Genomic DNA, 24,454 nt, shown 5'->3' with positions numbered 1-24,454 from the left:
GCGAGGGCGGGCGCCTTGGCCCCGGGGCTGCTGTTGCCGCCGCTGCCCCTCTTCAAAGGCGCCGTGTTAACGTGCGGGCTCCCCCGAGGGGGCTCCCGGCGTTAAGACGGAATTTAACGAGGCCGAAGGGGGAGCCTTGGCCGTGCCACGGGGGCAGCCGTGCGCCAGGCCCTGCTGGGGCCCGGGGACTGTCCTGGAAAACCACCCTCTGGCATGGGCGCAGCTCGCAGGGCCTGGCTCTCATCGGTGCCGTGTGGGCGTTAAATCCACCTGGATCCCGGTCCTGTTCTGGCTGTGCCGACAGCAGGGGTTGGGTTTAAAGGGAGCATTTTGGAAGCAGCTGCCCCGCAAAGGAGGGTTGCCCGTTTGGCCTGGTTTGCAGCAGTTCTCAGCACCCGCAGTTCCAGGTTTTGCTGTTAAGGCTGTAATGCTTAATCCTAAAATAGGGTTTGTCGTCTCTTTTATTCTAAGAACGTGGCAAGGTGCGTTAAAGTGGAAATAGTTTTAGATTTTCAGGGTTTGGCATTTGTCAGAATTGGCATATCACTTTTCAGTCTAGGGAATCTGACTTTAATTTTGAAAGTAAGTGCTGATTCTTCTCTCTTTCCTTCTTAGGGTCATGTGGAACAATATCACTTTGTGCTCTATTTGCAAGYTCTCCCCTAGCTCCCCATCTTTACTGTTTTCAAGATCACGAATTTTGCATCATGTATTCGAAAGAAAGTATAAGGACTTGTGTAAACAAACAGCACAGATACTACAGAATCGGTCTTGTCAAGTTGCGAAAAGGACATGCAACATGCTTCCCAGTCGTTTAGTAAGTAATAAAGCAAAATATAGACGGTATACAAAAACTTACCCTGTTTTAGATGGACGTATCCCAACTGTATATCAACATGTGTTTGAAGAAAATTTAAGGAACAGTAAGGCTGTTATTCAAAGGTAAAAACTGTTTTTGTATTTATAATGTTGATATTTTTAAGATGATAAAAGCATTACTTATAGGCACTTCTAAGAATTTTTAACTTAGGAAGATCACTATTTTAAAAAATCCGGAGATTTTAAAAAATTTGGGGTAATTTTTTTCCAACCACTTCGAAGCTTAAAATAGCAGCTCCTTTCTGCTGTTTTCCTGGACATCATCTCAACAGAGAACACTTTACAAGGATCAGCACTTAAAAAATTTCAGTCCACCAAAGCAGGTGCATAATTGTTGGTCAAAATGCCTAAACTTAGGTGCAGACTGCATTTGAAATATTGCCATATGACATTGTTTTGCATATATTGCGAAGAAGTATTTTTTTAGACATTCATAAAAATTGTCTTATGTCTAATTTTGAATGCAAAGACGTAAATGGTGACTCACACATTTCCAAATCTCTCCTGAAAGAGTAGGTGACAGTTATTGCAATTTGTCGTGATTCACTGACAAAAGCAGGAAAACATATTTTATGTATTTGTTCTTAAGGAGCAGATGGCAGATACTCAAAGGCCTTTGTTCAGAAGAAAGATACATGAGCTGGAAGCAAAGCTATGGAAAACACACTGTGCCCTCCTGTGGTGGCATTTACAGCATTATTAAAAATCTGTAGCTTTTTCTCCTGAGGTTTTTCAGCCTCTGCAGGAAGCCACAATACAGATAATGGAATTATGTGCAGAGTAGTTCGTAAATTATTATGTCAGACAATAATTTTAGGTAAAGATGATGCATCTTGGTGAAAAATATATATTTAAAATGAATGAACAACCTGGTTTGTTAAAATCAAAATTATTTCAAGGATCACATTTGTTTACAGTTTATTCGGTTCATTATTTGTACTTTATGCTGCCCAGTCAATAACATTCGGTAGTGAGCTTTTCTTTGGGTGGTTATACAGACACTGCACTATTCACTACTTTTAAAATATAGCTGCCATGATGTTGAACATTCTTTAGGCCTGTCAGATAAACTGTTCAGCGCTTGTTGAGGGGGAGCCAGGGAGGAAACCATTGACTGGATTCTTCCCTAGAGTGGTTGGAACATAGAGGTAAAGGTTCGCACTGAATTAGGACTCACAAATTATGATAGCCTTATTAATATTTGCCCTACAGTGATAGCGCTAGCCCATAAATTTGCAATATCCCTCAAAGTCAGGTCTTCAGCTGCGGTGGTCACACTGTTCTCAGTACTCCACTGATTGGGTTGCCAACAGAGATTAAAAATGACCATATATTGTAAAATACTATATGTTGAGTTTATATAGGAAACACCCAGGGGAGGCTGATTGACCTAATAGCGTCTACTAGCAATGAACAAAAGCTACAGACAGAATCTATTATTTGGCTCTTCTTTGCCTTTATTAGGCTCAGAAATGTAAGTTTTGAATAATGAAAATAAAATACTTGCTTTAAGTAACATACCTCTGCTTTTTGTTTCACTTTGTGAGAAAAATTATGCTTTTGAATGCTGTGATCTGTTACACCGTAGTTAACAAGTTTCTTTCAGAACCAGTAATCCAAAACTGTGACTTTATCTTCGTTATTGTACTACTGATGTGAAAACTGTGCAATGCATTTAAGTACTGTGTTAAATTTCCTAAAAGGTAATTTGTAAGCAAAGCTTATTTTCATTAATTGAAGCTTTGGTTTTTAAATCAGATATTCAGAATTGCTAGAGATGGTCAGTAAAGGAGGAGGARAAAATGCCATCTTGCGCCATACCCAGAGAAACAAGAAGCTGTTTGTTCGCGAACGCCTGAAAATGCTTCTTGATGATGAGTCTTTTCTTGAGCTGTCTCCTCTTGCAGGCCTCAATCTGCCATATGGTGATGTCCCTGCTGCTGGATGCCTTACTGGTAATTGCTAGCAAATTTAATATTAGATGTAATAGGAAATTCATGAAGTTTATTTAATTGCTCATATCTTTAAATATGATTCATATTAGATCTAAAGGCAGATAGGGGTTGAGGGTATTGTTTTGAAGGTATTGTTTGCCCACGTTGGAGGCGCAGGCTGGAGGGAAGAAGGTTTTGAACTGATATGATCCTTAAGGTGATTTGAGAGGAGCTGTTCAGGTGCACTGATACGCAGGCATCCTTTGACGACTGACTGAAGTGCTCAGTTGGTTACTCTTGGTAGTGTCAAAAAAGCCCTTCTTCACCATTCTGCTGTGAGATAGCCCTGTGTATTTAGAGTACGTGATTGCAGGCAGTGTGGATGAGTTGTAGTCTGCGTGCTGCACACCTTCATATAGTAACCAATCCTGCTCATTGCAGTTAAGGTGCTTGTACATCTAATCAAGGTTATGGAATATTTTAGTATCTCAATAATGTGTTTTCCTAGGAAAAGTGAACATCAGCTCTTTCCAGTAGTAATTACCGGAATGGAACAGTTCAGCCACTGGCTGTAGTATTCTTCCATAATCTATTCTGAGGAATCTAGGAAAAACTTTCAAAGAAAAAAGTTCTTTCTTTTCTTCTAGATGTAGGAATTTATTCTACTTACCATTTACCGGTCTGTGTTTCAACAAATTCAGAATGGGATGTCAAATATACTGATATCTGTTGAATGAAAGAGGGGACCAAGTTGCTGTGTGACCCAAACCCTATGACATTTATTTTGTAACATTTTTCAAATTATAGACTAATCTCATTGCATTTTGAAGAGCAGTTCCTGTTTAAAAAGCAACTGGAAGAATAGGATCATGAAGTCCTATGTTTCTTTTGTCACAGATTGCTACTTTTTCAGTTTTATATCAGTATTTTTATAGTCTTCCCTGTAAACTCGTCTCAAGAGTTAGAAGTCAGATTATATTATTCTTTTTCTTACACATTGTCACCAATAGTGAAGAAGTTGTATTTCAAGTCTTGTCTTCTATCTTACTGACATACTGTTACCAAAAGAAAACTCTAGCTATAGTTTGGCCTCCATGTTTCACTAGAGACTCCTGATAAATAACTGTGGTACTGTTGCTAGGAATTGGAAAAATCTGTGGGGTCTGGTGTGTCTTCATGGCAAATGATGCAACTGTAAAAGGAGGAACTATTTATCCGATTGGAGTGAAGAAACAATTAAGAGCTCAGGAAATAGCCATGCAGAACAGACTTTTATCTGTGTACCTAGTTGACAGCGGGGGAGCATTCCTACCACTACAGGTAATATCACAACAAATTCACAAAGGAAAATTTTTATCTTAATCATATTAATCTTTAGAAATAAGTCTCTGATTTATTTTTTGTTATCTTGGCTGGCTGACACTCATTGTCTGTTAAATTGAATTTTGCCCACAAATCAGAGCCTTGGAGATTATTTGAGCATATATAACAGTGGCTTTCGCCCTGGCTAATCTTGCATCTAGCTTCTGATCAAAGTTTAGAAACTTTAGTATCAATGTGGGGACAAAATGCTGACCAAGTAAGTCGTATGGATACTCCTCAGTGCACTGAAAGGCTTTGGTGTCTTTAATAAATTAAAACATTGTTTGGAGTTTCTATTTTTGACTTTAGAATATTTAAAATTACTCTGTATTTTGTTGTAAAGTCTGTAATAGTAATGCACAAACATCCATGGCCTTTAAAAATGTAATTTTTAAAATACTTATTGTAACAAGAGAGCTTGCACAGGTTATTTTACAATGTACAAAGGTCATGTCATTACACAGACTAGAGTTGTTCCATCTCCAGACTGAAAGCAAACATGTAGAAAAAGTTTTTACCTGAATTATGGAATTTTAGAAAACTAAGTAAAAAAGGAAGACTGTGTTGAAGTTGTTTCACAGGTACAGAATGAACATGAGCTTCCCCATTCCCATGTTTACAGTCTTTGCCTGTGAAGAATAAATTGGTTTCACAAGAATGTGAAACTTATCTCTGCTTTTGTGAYGCAGATGGCCATGGATATTTTTGTGGAATTGAGCAATATATGAGAGGAATAAATATAGTAGAGAATGTTGTATGTGAAAAGTTATCAGGTATGATTGTCAATGGTTTCCTTCTCGGAATCAGTTGCAATGGTTTGTGAATGAATGAAGTAAAGATGAAGCACTGGCTTCTCTAGTTAATATTGAAACTCACATTGTCTTTTCTATGTAATGTCAGTCAGAGCTGTTTCCTGACAAGTCAGATGGTGGTAGAGTTTTCTACAATGAAGCAATAATGTCTGCCATGAAAATCCCTCAGGTACAGTGTCATTTTGAATACAAGTAAGTGTAGTATATGTGATTGATAGAATTCTGAAAAAGTTTCCTTTTRATACAGATTCTAGGACCAACTCACAAACATGCAAAAAATTTCTTAAAGCTCATCTTTTCTATTTGTGGGGGAAGAGAGATTCAAATGGTATCTCACGTAACAGAATGATCATACTTCAGCCTTAAATATCCTCTAAGTGCTTACCAACTGGTCTTAATGTAAAAACATCAAACCACTAGGTGATTTTAGAGTAAACTGCACTGAGCTGCGTGTGATATCAAAAACAATGGTGGTGTTCATGACTGTATTTATAGCTTTGGTTCCTGGTTTTCCAAGGTTTTGAATGTTTCTGAAATAAATGTAATGGCTTTGTTTTTCCCTTCTCTTGCCAGTATCTTGTTTGTTTTTTTCTGTGTCCTTTAGGTGGCAGTAGTGTGTGGATCCTGTGTAGCTGGAGGTGCCTATGTTCCAACCATGGCAGAAGAAACTGTGATTATAGATAAAATTGGTACACTGTTCCTTGCTGGCCCACCTCTGGTAAAAGCTGCTACAGGAGAAGATGTCTCTCCGGAGGACCTAGGAGGAGCCAAACTTCACTCTAAGTAGGTGAAATGATTTTGTAAAGTAGAAGAGAACTCAGCACACTTATCTTTAAAGAAACTGCCATTCTATCATAAATTAATATGACTGAAGCTGTTTCTGATGCCTCCACTAAAAGGGGACAATATGGTCCTCAAAGATGGGGAAGCGTGTCATGAGAACATGGTAGAAATGATACATGAATTATTATAAAGGTTGGTGGCATTTAGTTACATGTGTGGCAGTATCATAGGGTTAGATATAAGCCTTCCAAACAAACAAAATAACGTAGCATCGTAATTTCTGCTTTACTACTGTTCAAATCAACTTTCTGCTTCCGTTTTGGACAAATTTCTCAGTTGTTACATATTTAACTGATAGAAATCTCAGATAAATATAGAGGGCAGGATCAGGGCCAAAAGTGGAACCTGTCACAACACGATTTGCTCTTTTCATTCTCAGATACTGGTTTTTGTTCTATCAGCCAAATGGAAGAAAAATCAAGTGATATTAGGGGTTTAAGCTGGGACTAGGCAAATCTGGATTTGGTCCCCCATTCTTCCACATGCTTACTGAACAACTTTAGGCAAGTCAGTTCCTCTCTGCCCAAAAGCGTCAGCTGTGGAAGAGGAATGATATGACTTCTTTTCCAAATGGAAACATTGTCAGAATACATATATAAAAAACATTGAGTATTCAGATACTGTGATAGTGAGGAAACTTATAAGAAATTCTTTTTCCTCCTGAAACTGGGGCATGGAGAGATAGCATGACTTCTTTTCTTTCATGTGCTGCTTAAGACACTAGAGAACTCTTCGCAAAGAATCTGAATGCTTGTAAAAGCTCCTGAAGCAAAGCAGAAAAAAGGAAAGCCTGTCTGCCTCTGCTATTACTGAGGGCTTCATAGCAGGAGATGAGCAAACAGGAGATGAACCTGATAATAGTAGCTATCTAACCATTTCTTTAACATTATTCTTCTATGTCAGAAGTTACTGTAGTTGTCAAAATAATGTTATTCCATTCTAGATAGGGGAAAGACCCTTTTCTGTTTGCTTTGCTTCATAGTTCTTGGTATTGTGTAATTTGTGAATGGAAACTGGATTCCATACCTTTCTTATCAAGGTCTCACAAAAGCAATTAGTGTGACAGTCAGCTAACTGTGATACATATAATAACTTACTTTCTTTATAACCAGTCTGGAAGTGCTACTATTGTAAAATAATTTTAAAAGTTTTCTCTCTATATTGTTTGTAACAACATCATTGTAAAAATATATACAAAGGTCTTTTTTTTTTTTTAACCTGTATTAAAGAAAGTCATAGGGAAGAAATTCCCTTCTCCCTACTGTGCATTTTTGTTTAGATTGCACAGAAATTCCACTCACTTACTGGTTTCAGCTCATCCATGCACAAGAACAAAAATGCACAATGTTTTCAGGGAGTCCCGAGGTTCACAGTGCAGATGAAAGTTTTTCTTTTAGTTTAGATTTTTTTTCAATATTCAGATTTCATTAATTTAATACTAATAAATTTTGCTTTCTCTTCTAGAGTCAGTGGCTGTAGTGACCATTTTGCATCTTCAGAAAAGGAAGCCTATGAATGCGTTCGAAATATTATCTCAACGTTAAATTATGAGCCTCTGCCAGAGGAGGTTATAGAATATGATGGTCCTCTGTATAGTTCTGATGAGCTCTTGGGGCTGGCACCACGAGGTTATAACTACACTCTTCCTGTAAAATTGGTAAGTTGACAGGTGCTGTATTTCTTCATCCTTTCAGTCTGCTTTATCTGGTATTTGTGTTTGAAAAAAGCATGAGCAATATGCTTCTGAGAAGGGTTTTTCTATGCACACAAACTATAACTGCACGTGCTGGGTTTTTTTGTAAGGTTTTTGTGCCCATGAACAGCTGTGCTCTGTAACTCCAAAATAATTTTGGAGTCAAAGTTTGGCTCAAAATACTCCGTCAGCAATCAAACACAAACACGAATTTGTTTTGTGCGTATTGGGTTTTTTAGTAGAGTAAGACATAAAATGGCCACTAGGACCATTTTGTCTGACTTCTTGCATAATACAGGTCTCCTTACTATTTGAACAGAGCGTATCCTTTAGCAGAACTATCCTATTTTCATTTCAGTTTCTGTAGGAAAGAATATATGTTTCTTTGCAGATTCTGAGCCGTCTGATGGATGGAAGCAGATTCCAGGAATTCAAGGCTGACTATGGAACAACATTAGTAACAGGATTTGGCCATGTGGAAGGGTAAGGCTATAAGATTTCATTCTAAAAATATACAAACATACTTGTCTAGAAAGCTTTCATATCATTATTAGGTTTTACAGGATCCCAGTAACAATATTTATGAAATTCTGAATGGGTCAAGGATTGGTAATAAAATACTTTAAAATAGCAGGAAGCCTTACTCTTATCTCTGGGCTCTGAATTCATCTTGTCTCAGGCTGATAGTGGCAGAGAGTGATTTCAAATGGATGATTTTCACGACTTTGGGAAATTAGTTTTTTGTTCACTCAAGTTACTACCTGAGCAGTTGGAACATTGAAGTCTCAGCAGATTCCTTAAGAAATAAGAAATTGCATCTTTAAAAGTGTTCTATCTCAATCGGAGTTGGAAGCTGTGTTCTCACCATTATCCTGTCTCCCATCTGACATAATTGACTATATTGTTAACACATTCATAGAGCATATAACATTCCAGTCAAAAAAGAAATGGTAAAATGTGTTATTTCTTTTGAGCCTCTTTCTGTGTTGAAAATATAAACATTGCAGATTAAATGTTATCTTGTACGTTACAGTAGTTAGAGACCAGAATCCTGGCACTTTGTACATTGTCCTGCAGTGTGAACTATAGCAGGTCACCTATACCTTTACCTGGCCTCCGGGTGTTAGTCCATACGAATACTTCCATGCTTTATATAAAGGGAGTGCTGTGAGATTTCTCGTTTGTTATGTACATGGGGTTCCTKGAATGCAATGACATGTGTGAGTGCATCCTCTTATGTTTCAACTTTCTTTAGCAGGACAGATTTGTGTGTATGGATATTTACATTTCCATTCTTTAGATCATTAGGAGCTACATTTTCGTAATTTCTGGGGTTCAAAAGTGAGAGTGCTCACATGTCTGTCTTGCAGGCACTTGGTGGGGGTAGTGGCTAGCAATGGGGAACTTTCTCACGATGCTTCTCTCAAGGGTGGCCATTTCGTACAGCTGTGCAGTCAGCGGAGCATTCCCATCCTCTTTTTCCAAAATACTGCTCCACATGCAGCAGAGCCAACAAGCATTTCGCAGGTATGGCATTTTTAGTTCAGTATGCTGAATTGAAGCAGTTCCTAGCTCTTGTTCTGACTAAGATTTCACTTTGAAAATAACTAGTTATTAGGAAAATTAATTTTCTTAATCCACTCTTGATGGTTAAACTGAACAGCCTCATAATTACTTTATTCTTAAGTCTTCCCATTAGCATTCTCACTTTATTCCAGTTTTAATCAGTTCTGTAGGCTCATCTGAAATGGTAGTGCCCAGCTTGCAATGTAAGCTTGTAAAAGCTTGGAGTTCTCAGAGCTTTTTGCGTTGAAATAGAGCCTGTCAGTTGTTCTAATACCATTCTGTGCCACAGAAAATAGATATTTCCCTTTTCTAAAAATGAAGGCATTGAGGTACAGTATGTTTTGTCCAGGGCTACAGAGAGCGTCACAGTAAAGCCTACACTAGGTTCTCTGAGCAGGCTGTTCCTGCAGCCCTGTTCTTCCCAACTGTCGCCAGCTTTAGAGACAAAGCCTGGTGTAATTCCATTGTGTGTGAGCTTCACTAATGTCTAGGAGAGCTGGAGTTGCTCTATATTATAGGCTTAACACAGCAGAACAGTGCTGGGGTATGCACACTGATTATAATTATCTTGTTGATTTACATTGTAAAATAAGTAGCATAATGGATTATGGTAGTTAATTTAATGCTGCTGTCTTCCTGTTTTGGGAGAAACAATTTACAGAATTGTAAAGAAATAAATCTTTTAGAGACACTCTGCAAGTTTGGTGGGAGTGGAAGGAATCTAGAAGGAAGAAGAATTAAAATCTTTTCTTTAATTTCAGGCAGAAGCTCACACCAACAGATTAAAAGCCCAGGCCTCCATGATGGCTGCTGTTGCTTGTGCTGCTGTCCCCAAAATAACCGTTGTAATTGGTGGATGTTATGGGAGCGAAAGTTATGTTATGGTATGGGTAGCATAAAGGTTAATGTGTTTGGTAATAGATTTTGTACACTTTACCAAACCTTCACAATGCTTTCATTTTTAAAACGCAGTCAGCTGTTGGTATAGACATTTAACTCCATTATTTTAACTACTTTTAAAATTAGAAATACATCACAAAATGTGATTACAAAAAGTTTGATCGCCAATGTCACTTACTCGACACCCAACTAAGAGCCTAGAGCTGGTTCTAAAAAACAGGTTATTTGAAATTGTTTCTACTAAGGATCTAATGCTGCCTTTTTCTCAACACGTACCACTTGTTCGCAGTGGTCAGGGACCATGTTGTCTTCAGCTGTGTTATAACATGTGCTGTTCACACTGCTATAAGTGCGATAGGGCTGTTTGCTTGCTCAGAATTAAACATGTAAATGCTTGAAGGAAAAAGGAAATGATAAAATGCTGACATGGAATCTGTATTATTAGTCCTTTACGACTTACACTGTATTACATTCTGTCTCGAACTTGATTGCGTCATCCTACGGCCGTTTCTTGTGATTAAATTCAGTGAGTTTGTCCTGTGCATTTTTTCATAGTGTGGGAGATCGTTCAGTCCAAACTTTTTGTTCTTGTGGCCTAATGCAAGAGTTGCTCTTGTGGATTCAAGACACTTCTTCACAATCCCAAAAGCTGAGGACAATGACTGTAAAGAAGATGAATCGGAACTAAACCATCTAAAAGAAAAGTAAGGACATTAAATAATAAGCCCCTGCAGTTGCACTGAGATTAAATTAGTTAAAAAGTGCCTACTTTTGTTTATATTCCAGATTGTAAACAGCTAAAGCAAACCCAAATCTACTGAAAAATATTTTTAAATACCGTGTATTTTCTGCCTTGTATGCTGTGAGGGTCTTCTCAAGGAAGCCTGAATGTTTGACTTAAAAAAAAAAAAACAAAAAACCCAAACCACATATTCTGAAATCAAAATATTCTGCTGTGTATAAACCAATGGAGATCTGCATGTAGAGGATCTGCTGTATTGCAGAATGACTGAAATGCAGAGGGATCAGATCTGATCTTCTGTAGCTGTGCCTAGAACTAGTTTTAACAGTAGTGCCATGCATTCATTTGAAATTGAAGAGCAGGCCGTTTTCCTCCCTGATTTTTTTTACTGGCCTGATCTGTTTTTTGTTACGTATTTGTACTTTTAAACTTACTTAATACTCTCTTCTCCAGGCTAGAGGAAGAAAGCAGTGCATTTTATTCTTCTGCCAGACTCTGGGACGATGGTGTAATTCTACCTCAAAATACTAGAAAGGTTGGTTTTTTCTTTATATGTTCTTTGTAGTGCATTTTATCCTCGGATCTCCAAAAGATCTTGCAGTGAATGCGTGAGCCTGTGCTTTGCTCGAGGTCAGCCAGCATGCTGACTCCCAGAACCAAGTCTCCCAGTTCTCACTCCGTTTCCTTGGCACTTAGCTTTTCAATTCTCATCTTTTCTCTTCCACATTAGTCTGTCTAAAATGTTCTGTTGAATTCCTTTTTCATTCTAGTTACTTCACTACAGCATTTCCTCTTAAATCCCTTAATTGACTTTCCAATTTGGTTCAGTATCCCAATCCTTAATTTTTCTGTCTTGCATAATCACCCATATCTCTGTTCTTTTAAATTCAGGCTCTTCACTACTTGCATTCTTCCTGTTCTTTTCTCCTAAGGAGGTTTCTTTTGCAACTTCTCCCTGCTTTTAATCTGTTTCTTACATGTGGAGTGCTCTCCATTTTTTTTAGTTGGCAGACATCCACTCCATTGGATCTTTTCTAAAAATCGCCGCCTTTGTTCTTGTTTTGCCTCGCCATATTGTTTATTAGCACTACTTAAAATGTCATTTGCACTTGTGAAGCTTGTTTATTTAAAGAYCACATATACATGCTGCTTTCAACTAATTCTTCTAAGTATGGTACGTATTTATGGTGCTACATACACACGTTAAATATTTTTGTAGAGGTTGTGGGAACTTTGCTAACAGGAGAGCACTGAGAAGCATTTTCAAGTACTAGAGTCCGTAGAATCTTTAGAAACTGTATGTGAAAAGGAAATGTGTGACAATCAAAATGAGTCACTGTTTCACCAGCCCACCAAGGTTCACATCTGCACGTTTAATTCTTTTTTACAATACTGTTTTGCTACTTATCCCAGTTCTTGCTAATAGGGGGAATCTATGTTTAACTTTGTCTGAACTGAGCGGATGTGCTCATTCAGAGCCTTCATGTGTGAGCTGTTTTTTTTTTTAATAGGTTTTTTCAAGCCAGTGTGTGCTCTAATAGCAGTAGAATGTTCACTGTGAAGTTAGGAAAATCCTTACCCTGACTCTAAATTTCCAACAAGACATACAAAAGGTTTTGGCAAAGGAGACTATTATATGCACCATAAGATAAAAGTTAACAGAATCCTAACAGAGAATTATGTTATTTTTAAAGTCTGAAAGCTGTGTTCTGTGTTTTCAGTCATTACCATTGTCACAGGAGACCAAGAAATATGACTTCTTCTAAGAAGACAGACACATAAAGGGAAGAGCAGGATATTTTGATAATTTTTTCCACATGGGATTGGGGATCATAGGAGCATAACTAAGTAAATATTGATCTATTAACTATTTAACTATCACATAATATATTTTGATTGAGAAGCTATTTTACCCTAAGCTTTCAGTGTTCCAGAAGTAATCCTCCTGTCATCACAGTGGCTTTAAAATGGTTTCATTTCCTCACACTATGGCTTCTAGGTGCAACACGTGTATTTTGGGATCCTGTGGACATTTCTTCCTTGGTGTTTCCCCTTCCCCAGGGCTGTATTACACTGATGTCCATCTCCCCTAACTGTACAGCTGGCTACTGTGCATTTTAAATACTCATTGTTTTGCAGAAAGTAAGAACAAAACCATTATTGAATGAGCGCATACATTAGTAAATTTTACTAAATTTTCTTGCTTCAGGGGCTCATTGTTTATACTTTTTGTTTTTTAATCAGGTGGTTGCACAGTGCCTAGAAATTATAAACCAGCAGAAATACCAGGTCATATCTCCGTGTCAATATCCCGTCATCAGAATGTAATTGCAGTCTGCCATTTTCAAGTAATTGGCCTTTAAAGAATACTAACACCACAGTGCTAACTTTAAATGTAAATGACTTTCTAATTCTTTGATACCATTAATAAAACGGTTAAACCATGAGCAGGTAAACAAGAAATCCTGGATTTTAAGTCTATTTGCAATAAGTTTGCATTTTTTCATAGTTTGTTACTACATGAGTTAAAATTTCTATTTTGTGAAAAGGAAAGTTTAATCTGTGGTTCTGTAGCACACTAATGAAGCAAACTCATCCTGAGCCATAACGATTGCTTAATTATTTTTATTTATGTTTTATTAAGAAATGCAGAACTAAAGAAATTGTACTTTGACAAAAGAAACGGGAAACAGAGAAGCTATTATTCTATCTAGGCAGTAGGAGTTTTCAGGAATGTAAATGTTAGCAGCGGACAAATGCTGCCTGCTTCAACACCTCTGACCTAGTGCTTGAGTGACAAGTCCAGATTTGCAGAACAGCTATGGAAAGGCAATGAACAAGAGGGGAGGTGGGTTTATGATAGCTCCGCTCAGATTGCTCTGAGAATACTCCTACAGTGACCAGGAGTTGGTTTAAATCCACAGCACTTCAACACAGGATAAAATTACCTCTTCTTGAAGCATGTAACAGAGGGACACATGGTCTGTTCTGTGTCATGTTACCATGCTGACAAATGCAGAGTTTGCACTGTGCTATTTCATGCATCTTTCATCCTGCTGCAAAGTTTAATCTTGTAAAATAAAACTTTTGTTATTTTAAATGAATAAGTCTTAGCACTGCACATTTTAAAATTATGTCAAAGGGTATATATGAAAAATATCTGGGTAAGTATTTTAGAGAATCATCAAGGAAATTGAAACAATTAAGTAACCATGCAAATAAAAAAAGATATTGAAGGAATTTAGGTCATTTGAGTGTTTGTAAATAGAGACTTCACCCTTCAAAGTTGGAAGAAATATGTTGCAGGCAGCAGTCACGCTCTTTTGAAAAGTCCATGGAAAGTCACAGGAATGTTCGTCTCCACTTCGGCCCTGGCAACTTCGCTCATGTCTTTGGCGTTGAGGATCAGCAGGTAGGCAGGCTTCGGCCCCGCACCGGGGCTGATGACTATGCTCAGCACAACCCCTGGTCAGCAAGAAAAGGAACACGTGTCATTCCTTATCCTTCAACTTGGACTTGCCACGCCATAAGTAAGCACTCACACACGGGGCCCTAGTAAATCTCAGTTATTTTTCCCCCTTCATAGGGTTTTGAGTTCTTGCTGTCGTTCTGCTTGCCAGCATAGCTCACAGTTTCCCTCTAGCACYATGAAGTACGTTTGTAGTCTGAAAAGCAACTATGAAAAGCCATTGCAGGGGCCTCTGACAAATGTCACTTAGTGGAATTTATATCAAATTTGTCCACATTAGAAGTTGAAAAAAAGGAGTGATTTGCCTTACAGTTCTGCTTCTCGGGCACCAAGATGCCCATTTCTGGATCCTGGCATCTTCATATGGAAGGTTCTAGCTCTTAAGATTTCTGTGCCTGTGCACACTCTTCTGGTCAGTGATTGCAGGAAAACACAAGACAGGATCTCTCTCTCGTGACTCCCGTCAGCCCCCTTTGCTCATTTGTATTCTGTCTCAGTCACATAGCTAGAACTGCTACTAATGCCCTAAGCTGGAGCCAAGAGCTGAATAAACATACAAAATAATCCATAGCAGCAGCAGCAGACATACAGCCTTGGGGAAGAGCGCAGAAACGTGAGCGTGCGACCTGGCATTAATTTAGATTCAGGAAAGTGCTTGTGCAGGGGCTCAAGTCCCATGAAGTTAAAAAGGATAAAAAAGACTTAAGCATATTCTTAAAATGCTTGTTCTCCATCTTCATTTAAAGAAAGCTTCTAAGAATATGCTTAAACCTTTTCAACTTCAAGGGGACTTAAGCCCCTGCACAAGCACTTTCCTCAACTGGGGACAGAGCATACCAAACTGGGGCTCCATATATACCTGTGAGCTTGCTCTTGACTTCAGCTGAGCCAAGATTTCTCCCAGCTTCATGTCATCCTGCTCAGAAATGAGGCATTGAGGGAATAAGTGGACACCCGTTCAATCTAAATGTGGCAGCTCACCTTCAAAAATAGGTACTGGGCTGAGGATGCAGGAAGAAATGCGTGCACTGCTTGGCATGAATACAACTATGTGTCCTCGAGTGACAAAGACTAAAGTCACTCCACTCCTACACAAGGAAGATGGGTAAGAATAAAAACATGCTTGGCTTAAGAGAGATTTAATTTTACAAAGTTCTGCCATCTGGATTTCTTTAAATACTGTAACTCCCGATGGAAAGGCTGGGAAACGAGGACAACAGACCATCTCAACCTAGAGGTCTTTCTCCTCCTTTATTTTCATTTAGTCTTAATTTTTCTGTGTTCTCCTCAGAAATTTCCCAACAGTTTTACAATAAGGAATACATCTAATCGGGGAGCTATCTGGAAGTTTTCCTGCACATAATACTCCTCTGGGTGCTATCTGTCCAGGTAAAGTCAGGACAGCACACTCTGGGCCAGGAGACACAAACGTGTGAGATATTAAATAATTAAAAGACCAAAATAAAACCAGTTATTACCATCATCTTCCTCCAGGGCATCAGGATGCGAAACAAAGATCGGTTCTGAGGGGTACGAATCTGGTTCCTGCCACACCCAGGTCTCTCTCGTTTGAACGTTTAGTTTACAAAGCTACAAGAGAAGGTGACAAACCCTCATCTCAGCAAATAGCCTTTCTTGTCCTGAAGCTAAAAGCTCATCCGGAAAAAAAAAGGCACCCCACCCATTTGTTAATAGTTACCCTGTCTGGAACGAAGTGATTCAGTCCAAGGCCATATGAATAGGTATATGGTTTCCCGCCATATTTCTTATAATTGATTTGTGGAAATTCAAAGGCTACAAAAGATATATATATATGCGCTAGGATTAGTGGGGCACAGATTGCTGACGCTCCTGTTGTTGCCTCTGGCTGAGAGTCAGAGTTAACATCTTACCATGGCGTGGCCCTGAGAAAATAACTTCCGGCTCCAGCCAGATGGTCTCATCGCTGCGCAGAGTTGCTGTAGCTGTTGTATAGGGCAGGGTAACTAAATTCTTACCCGTGTCAGCCTGCGACAAAGAGAAATAGCCAAGACAGACAAAGAGCAGCGGTTGTGTTCGTTTTCTTAGCCGTTTGCACACAACCATTGCAAACTTTGTTAAGCAGTAAGGTTCACAGCGTGCTGCAAAGCCTCATAAAGCTGCAAAATTAGAGTACGCTTGTGAGAAACAGTGCTTCCATTTTCTTAGCTAGCTTTCAGTGGGCAGGAGCTGTAATGAGAATGTCTATCCATCACGGTAAAACAATCCTTTATCGCAGCCTTCGCTGTGCTTACCTTGGATTAAAAATTAGATGCACACGTGTGCCTTTCTTCTCACCGAGACATTTGGAGGTTAACTAAGCGCTGACGCACGTGGTTGCACGTTTTGTTTCATCAGCGCAAGACAGAAAGAGGACAAGGTGGGCAGAGGAAAAGCCTTAAGTTCAGAGAGCGCCGAAACCTTGTGTTCGCCAGCTCAGCACCAGCTCCAACTAGACTTCATCAGCAAGGAGGAGGAAGAGGAGGACAACAACAGCAGCTGGGGTAGCTAGAAATCATCTAGAAATTCCCAGCCACAGAAGTTTCCATCAGGCCAGCTGTTTGATGGACCTCACACCATGAGTTGGGAATGGATTTAATCACATGCTCCGGCTGCAGCCGCTTCCCTTCTCTGTTCACCCAGTGATGAACTCCAGGAGAAAAGTCAGTCTCCRGTCCTCTGCACCCTCTATGAATAACTGCTATCCCACAGTCTCAAATTTGTAAGGCAGCACATGGGAAATAGAATGCAATACTGTTGGTAAGCTATGGAAAATAAAAAGTTTCTGTGAAGATCCAAGCTTTAAGGATTCCTCCCGCCCCCAAAGGTTTAATATGAATTAAACTGAATCAGGCAGAGCATCTGGTAATACTCTGCAATGAACTCTGCAGGGGAGTCACGCAGACATCTGCATTTCGGAGATGCGTTTGAAGTTCCACATGTGCAGAGCTGAACCGTTACCTTGTCAACGTTCAAGGGCAGCACGTATCTGCGGGCCTCGGGCTGAGGGGCTTTTTCTGCCTGTCTCTTCACTTCATCCCAGTTCGCTCGTAAATTGGCTAAATAGAGGTAGTTGTAAACAAACTCGAATCTGTACAAGAACAGGATCACAGACACAAAACAAAGATGGCATTTGCAAGCAAAGTTTTAAATGCAGGTGTTCTTTCCTAAAATGCCATCGAGTAACGCGAGTCCTGTTCTAGCTCTGGCAGCGGGAACTGTGCGTGTGCATTACCGCTCTCCGTCAGACAAGCCCACGGACTGCTCCTTTGCACTGTCTGCTCCCCTAGCACCTCCTGAGAGCAGGCAGGATAATCACGGTTTCAGTGCAGCTGCGATGTTTGGAGTCCTCATTCCAGGGCCCGTAGGAGTGCAGATTTCTTGCCGTGTTTATGTCAAAAGCACCATTCAAACCCATACCAGATTGTGCCTATCGCTATCCCAGAGACTGAAACAGCATCAGCACTTCAGTAGTCCCTAACATCTATTAAAGATAAAGGCAAGTGGAAAACCTCAGAAAATCAGTTTAAAACGGGCTTTCCACACATCTTGGTAACTTACACGCTATCTAACCTACATATTAACAAGTGGGAACATTTAAACCAATTGAAACGGGGATGGCTTTCAGCCTTAATGCTGGATGCCGATTCCCACGGAGAAAGGGGAGGGTGTCCAGAGGACACAGGCCGCTGTACGAATCTGCTCACACGCAGTAGTCGGGGTCATCGCACGTCGTTTGCGGAGAGCCTGTCCGCTGTCGCCAGTGCGTGCGGGGAGAGGTGCAGCGACACACGCATTCTCGTTCCTGCGCCGCCGTCTTGGCCATCCCTACACTCAGTCCGCAAACGGCACCGCAGATACTCACCCTTTCCAGGTGCAGAGATCCACAATAAGGAATCCATTATCTTCATAGGTGTTAATGTGATGGAAAAGGTTAAAGGCGGAAGTCCGGTATTTGATATTGAGGAGCCTTCCTTTTTTTTTCTCTGCCACGTGAACCCAGACCTAAAAAGCAAGCAGCACGTTGTTTTAGATCTACGAGCAATGAAGGTGAAATTAATACGACAGACCTTCCAATTCAGAAGGTCAACTGCCCAGCATAGCGGTATTTTGGCAAGCTACGCAACTTACCCCCATAGTTTCATTAGACTCGAAGCAGTCCATGTAGTTGGCTCCCCAAAGGCTCCAGGAGGAAAGGAACTTGAAAAGGTTGATTTTCACTGGCGTTTCAATGAACACTATGTAGTTTGGGGTCAGTCCAAAGCTGTTCAGAAATACAGGGGGAGCACATCAAGTTCACCGTGGTTACTTTGGGCAAAACACGCGCTCATGCACCATGCAATAGTTTATTTTGAGCACCAGATGTAGTATGTAGAATGTAGCTTAAGATAACAGCAATATAAACATCCTGATTTTGGTAACTCCTCAATTGTAGCTGCTTATTACATGTGAGAACAAGTTCTGCTTGCCGTTTCTACAGAACATGCTAAAACCCCCAGCAACGTTGTACAAGCGTATCCATACTTTTGTGTATTTGCATAAATAAAAATGGATGTTCTTAGTAAATACTCACTTGTCAAAGCAGCTGTTTTGACATGTGAGCATAGTACACAAGATAAGAGTTTTACTGTAAGCAACGTCTCTCTTTGCTGTCAATGGACCTACATTTTCAGTCTATAGGACCAGTGAGAAATTACCTGTGAACATAAGAGGGCTTAAATCTGTCACTGCAAGGAAACTGCACAACCACCTCAGACTTGTTTATTGGGTCTTCCWTGTCTGGAATATGATGATATTTGAACAATTATGGAGGAAGTTTCATCCATACTTACTTTGGTTGTATTACTGACGTTTACCTTGCAAAATTTCTGCCTTCAACACAAAGGAACTTTATGATGCAGAAGCCATGTAAATAGTTGTTTTAAAGATAACATTTCTGTTAATTAAAAGAAGCTAATGAAATGTAAAAAAAAMCCCAAAAAACAAAAAAACCCCCACCTTGATAACAAAAATCATCTCAGGAATAAAAAATTATTTATTGGACATGATTTTCTGAAGTTCATTCAGAAGTTGGATTAACTGACCTGCCTGAAGTGGAGGAATCCGTATAATATTATAGGCAAGTGAAAATTTTTTTCCAAAGCAATTGCCAATGTTATAAACTGTCCCATCATTTTCAACGTGGGGATGAGCAGTTGCTCCATTAACTGAAACATATTTACAGAGATCCACCTGGAGAACAAGACGCAGAGATTCATGAGCTTCCTCAGCAGGAGACAGGAAGTTATCCGCTCCTGCTATGATTTAGCAGACAAATGCCTTCTTACTTTATATATGGAAAGTTCTTCTCTTAGCCCAGAACATCATCCATTTTGTGAAGAGGAAACATCAGCTAAGCTGAGCAGTTTGGGAGAGTCAGGCATGCTTTACTTTGTCACAGTGGGTGTTTTGGGATTTGGGGGTCCAAAAGGAAAGGTTCAACAAACTGAACATTGATAATAAATCAAAGAACAACTCTGAAAAACATATTCTACCTTAAACATGGTTCTTCAGGCTAAATAATGCTCGGCTCCAGTTTAAGTTAAGCCAGCATTAAAAACCTAGTAGGAGCCCTCTGATTATTTTGGCAGCTCCTTTTAAACTCAGGCTGTAATCTGGCTCCAGTTTGCAAACTGTAACCTACATCCTAACCCAAGTGCGAGAACACAGACCATGGACCCCTTGTAGTCTCCAAATTAAATATTACTTAGAACAGTTAGAGCAGCAGCGGAAATTCATTTACAAGCTTGCTTTGAACTTTGCTCTCACAGAAGCTCCTAGCTTGCTTGTTGTCTCCGAATCATATCTCTGACGTTCATCCTAAACACTCGCCTCTCTGTAAGAGGCTGTTAAACGTTTTCATTTCAGCTCTACTCCTCCGTGTTTTTAGAAGCTCAGTACAAACACCTACCTGCTTAATCGTCTCTAAAGTCTCTGGGTTAATTCTGGTTATAAAGTTGGTCTCAGTACAGGCGTAGTAATCTTCACCAACAGGGTAGACATTAACCAGGGCGTTATCAGTGACCTCCACACCTTTGAAGTATGAAAAAAACCTGAGCAAAGAAAATCAACAGAGAGTCAGGGATTTCTTGGAAGTAGAAATTACATAGCACATCACTGCAGCAAGTCCTCTAAATGGTCCCGAGGTACCTGGAGAAAATGTTCTTGCATGGATCTGGATAAGCATAGGTGCCAAACTCCGTTATCACAATTCGCTTCTCGGTCATTGCCCTCACGTAAGCGTCGGTCCTAACGAACCTGGAGAAGGTGAGAAAGAGAAAAAATCTTATTGGCAGCATCATAAAAAAAGAGCAGGCCACATAACTAAACTGAAAATATTCTTGTGATGAAACCTGTAAGACCTGCAAAAACTGCAGACTTAAAACCACAAGGCTTTGCTGGGGAAGAGCGTCAGGCTGCACCTAGGGCGGGCAAGGTCCTGAAACCTGCTTCTTCCCTTCAGCTGCTGAGTCGGGAGCACAGGGAAACTCATGATCAGCTTACGTCTGAGGATGACCAGAAATATCATATTTTGTCCATTTATTCTTCAAAGACCTGAAAACCAATAGCTCACAGTTTTCAACTGAAAATATATTTTAGTTTTCAAAGTAATTTGTAGTTCTGTCACTTCCCGACTGTAGCCACAAACAAACCTCTCTGCTCTCACCTTCTCACCTATAAAATAAGTTTTGTAATCTTCTGGGGAAAATACAATCCATGTAATGTTTTCSAGGGAAATGTAATGGGAAGTGTTGCATCTCTGCTAAATACAAGCAAGTTTCAGTTATTTTCAGCCCTCTATAATGCTCTCACCATTAGAGCTCTTCCAATAACTGCATGGACTTGAAATCAGTGGGAGCCTCCCAYGTGCTAGACAGCAGAATCCGGCCCCAACACATTACAGTTTAGCAAATGGTTCAAATTTTGCTTGGAAATTTTCCACATACCTTCGATGATATGTAACATGCCCCTCCTTAAAGTCAAACTTGTGAAGGAGTGCTTGGCCATCAAACAAATGGTAAAATGGCTCTGCACCGACCTCAAACAAGCCAGGCCCACATCTAAGAAGACTTCCTTTAAGCCAGGCGGGAATCCTACCTGTGGAAAATAAAGCTTTGTATTTATTCAGACCAAGGCAAGTTAAACCAAGAAGTTTTTCTTGTAACAAAAGAATAAAACTTAAAATTATTTAGTCTATTTTAAACTTTTTTAAAAAAAAAGATCAGGCATTCTTATGAGCACTTTGAACTATGCCTTCTTCTTCCTCTACAGACCTAACAGAGGGTGTCCAGCACTGAAAAGTCTAGAGATCCCACATCCAAGCTGTGCTTCCTCTACTGCAGAATATGGCAGCCCCACGTTTCAGCCCTGCACTCCAGGACCTCCAGCACCTCTGCGAGCTGGTGACCCACGTGCTCAGAGAATAAGAGCTGGGCTCAGAAAGAGCGTGAAAGGAGATTAGTGCGACCATACGAACCTGTGACGTGAGCAGTTACCGGAGAGGACAACTCCTCCACAGTCTCAAAGAGCTTCTTGTACCCTCCAGCGGGGTGTTCAACTCTGAAAGAGTCACGAGACCTTGAAATCAGCTTGATCTGGAGGAGCTTTGGGAACCCACTAGAGCAACGGGATTTTACTTCTGGATGGAATCATCTGTGTCTTGCAAATAACTTGACAAACCAGCAGGGAGAAGCACTAGCCCTCATGAGAAGAAAGGCTTCAAAGACTCTGAGAAGCTGTGGTAGCAGACCACAAATAGTCCATGTCTAGAGACCGAGCGTACAGATGAACGAGAAATAACAGGACACCGAGTGCCTCAGCCCCTGCCAACCTGTCTCTAACAAGGCAAACACCCTCAAACACCGCACAATTCCAGGAGATCCGGAAACATCAGGAAGCAGGCCAACTTTTTAGAATCAAAAATCCAGTTTCTCTTTCCCAAGTCTCTGATAAGTTGTTTTTCTTCTTTTTTCTTTTTTCAAACCAATTGTATTTGAGCACTTAGCTGAGAATTATTTCAGTTTTAGTCTACTTATAAAGCACATGAAGACACACCAGATATAGGCTGGGTTGTACACTGTCCTTCCTCTCAAGGACGGACCTGAAGGACCAGGATGGACCATCTCCGGACAGCCTGCCCCCTCACCGACCAGAGCCATTCCTCTGTACAGACTATAGTAGCACGAACACGCGCGCACAGAAAACCACCCCCTTTCCTTCCCCTCGCTCCCAGCAGAGCGCATTCGCCCTCAGCCTCCAAACTGCGCTCTTCCATACAGCTCGAAATCATCTCCTTTCCTGAGTATAAGTTGCGGCAGACACCGTGACTCGCTTTTAGCCCTGCTGTCTGCCAGCGTTAACAAGTCCCGCGGAGATAAGTGTATCCCACCTTGGTCGCCTAACGTCGCTTTGAGAGATCGCCAACCCGTTTCTCGGAAAGCTGGTTCCTGTGCAACTCTTACCTACTGCGTGAGCCTGAAACGGGGGGAGCAGGCAAGGCATTTCTAGGGCTACAAAACATTTTTTTGCATACAGCGCTTTCTACTACTCGCATTAGGAAGGAGCTGAGAGCCRGCTGAAAATACCCTTTCTCCCACCGCTGCCTAGAGACAGAACTCCGCAGGGGGGACTCCACAGCGGCCTGCTACAGGCCTTTGGCCTCTGCCCGAGAGCGTGGCTGGAGCAGCCGCCCCTCTCCTGTTCCCCGGGGCTGACGGGGCCTGTCACACCTGCCTTCATCTCTTCCCATTCCTGAGCTAACTCCTCACAGCAGCACAGCTGCACTAATCACATTTCCAGCTCATCCAGCAGTTGAGAGACACAGCTGGTTTGTGCAGCTCACTCCTTCCTTGMCCATCACCCTCGTTATCTTCTGTTTAAAGTATAAACTTGTCAGAATAGGTGCCGTATCCTATGTGCTCACCTCGCTTTCTAGAGAGGCTGAAWCTGTCACGGCTACCTTGGACCCTTGTGCACAGCAGCCTGCTACGCTCAGAAACCCATTCCAGCAGTAGCGTAGGGGAAATCACAGCACCGTGGGCACCTCTACATGCATTGCACACATTTATGTAGCACAATTCACAAAATCATACCAATAACTGGGTTGCTCCTATAGAGGAAAACCCGTARGAATACTCACTGGCTGTACATTTTCTCCCCGATGACAGATGTGCGCCCTCCGAAGCCAATGGCAAAGCGTGGTAGGTAGAGCTGCGCGCTGAGTATTTATACGAGCGTTAAGTCCCATTGAAGGAAGTAATAGGTTCGAGCAAACATCCCAAGCAACCAATCGGCTCACTGCTGGGAACAGAAGTGGCTTTCACCACCGAAATCCTCCTGATGCTTTATTAGGTTTTGTCTTGCTGCTCACACAAAAAGAGTCTTTGAATGTTTTTCAGAGACCTAAATTCTTCCCAAGCAGAGTGATTACAAAGGAAAAAAAAAAAGTAGTGAAATGGAGTACGCTGGAGTCGCGCACGCTCGGCCCTGCCGCTCAGCTCCTCGCCACCTCCTCCACGGCGATGGGCCCTGCACCTGCTGCCCTACGTGAGCGGGAGGGAAACGTTCCCAAAGCTTCCSGTTACAGCACAGGCTGCAGGCAGAAAGGAACTGCCCCTGCCAAAAAAGTCACCTSGGTCCCATGTAACACAGTGCATCTCTCCATCTGCTACCTCACCTGTAGAATAAAGATGAGTGGCTTAGGGATTAATGGAAGGACATTAAAGATATCAAGAGGTAAAAAGTGAGATGTCATCGTCAAATACTGTAATTCCTGTTTCCCATACACATCAGACACTAACTTTTCCCTCTGTTCCAGGCATCCATGAAAGATTTTCTTTCCAGGCTTCAAYGTGTGTGTACAAGAACAGCAAAAATACACCACTACTTGTATCCACCTTCACCAGTTTTGGGACTGCCATCAGTCAAATATCAGTATCTTTCCAAGGAGTGTACTGTTACTGAACAATACACTCCTTAGAAAGAGGTAATTTTTTTTTTCCATAAAGGATTTTCATTAGAAATTGCTGTCTTGCTCAAAGTAAAGACAATTTACAGGGAGAGGTAAATATTTATTCTTTTTCTTAGAAATTAAAAGCTAAAAAAAATTTTGCTATGGCTTTTCTAAATGAATGGTTTTGGTTTTCCTGTTCAGTCCTTAAGTACTGAAATGCGATGTTGCTGATTATCAATCAATAG

General features: G+C 40.7%; 2 protein-coding genes across 6 annotated transcripts; one reads left to right on the top strand and one right to left on the bottom strand.

Moving 5' to 3' along the window:
- Positions 1-288: 288 nt before the first annotated feature.
- On the top strand, positions 289-13,194 carry LOC112970297 (methylcrotonoyl-CoA carboxylase beta chain, mitochondrial-like). 5 transcript variants are annotated; one of them, XM_026074550.1, is made up of 13 exons: positions 289-407; positions 616-942; positions 2,638-2,834; positions 3,955-4,133; positions 5,076-5,156; positions 5,592-5,770; positions 7,295-7,487; positions 7,915-8,006; positions 8,894-9,050; positions 9,851-9,973; positions 10,545-10,693; positions 11,185-11,266; positions 12,976-13,194. In XM_026074550.1, exons 2-13 carry the CDS (start codon positions 620-622, stop codon positions 13,057-13,059), a joined length of 1,839 nt encoding a protein of 612 aa, XP_025930335.1. In that variant the 5' UTR covers positions 289-407; positions 616-619; the 3' UTR covers positions 13,060-13,194. The 5 variants fall into 5 exon arrangements, with proteins under 5 accessions (XP_025930335.1, XP_025930331.1, XP_025930332.1 ...); XM_026074546.1 differs by lacking the exon at positions 289-407 and having other exon boundaries at positions 12,453-13,194; XM_026074548.1 differs by lacking the exon at positions 289-407 and having other exon boundaries at positions 731-817.
- Positions 13,195-13,288: 94 nt separating this feature from the next.
- Positions 13,289-23,501, bottom strand: RPE65 (RPE65, retinoid isomerohydrolase). The gene is made up of 14 exons (XM_026074551.1): positions 23,397-23,501; positions 21,735-21,817; positions 21,205-21,355; positions 20,408-20,515; positions 20,169-20,310; positions 19,303-19,450; positions 18,916-18,997; positions 18,350-18,482; positions 18,084-18,223; positions 17,180-17,309; positions 16,093-16,207; positions 15,900-15,994; positions 15,679-15,790; positions 13,289-14,196 (listed from the first exon to the last, which is right to left on the bottom strand). The coding sequence occupies exons 1-14, from the start codon at positions 23,405-23,407 to the stop codon at positions 14,045-14,047; spliced, it is 1,602 nt and encodes a 533-aa protein (XP_025930336.1). The 5' UTR covers positions 23,408-23,501; the 3' UTR covers positions 13,289-14,044.
- Positions 23,502-24,454: the final 953 nt, after the last annotated feature.

This window comes from Apteryx rowi, unplaced genomic scaffold (genome assembly GCF_003343035.1).
Source record: "Apteryx rowi isolate R43461 unplaced genomic scaffold, aptRow1 scaffold_39, whole genome shotgun sequence".
Taxonomy (NCBI): Eukaryota; Metazoa; Chordata; class Aves; order Apterygiformes; family Apterygidae; genus Apteryx; species Apteryx rowi.
The sequence above is the reverse complement of the archived record's forward strand: the minus strand, read 5'-3'. Positions and strand labels throughout refer to the sequence as shown.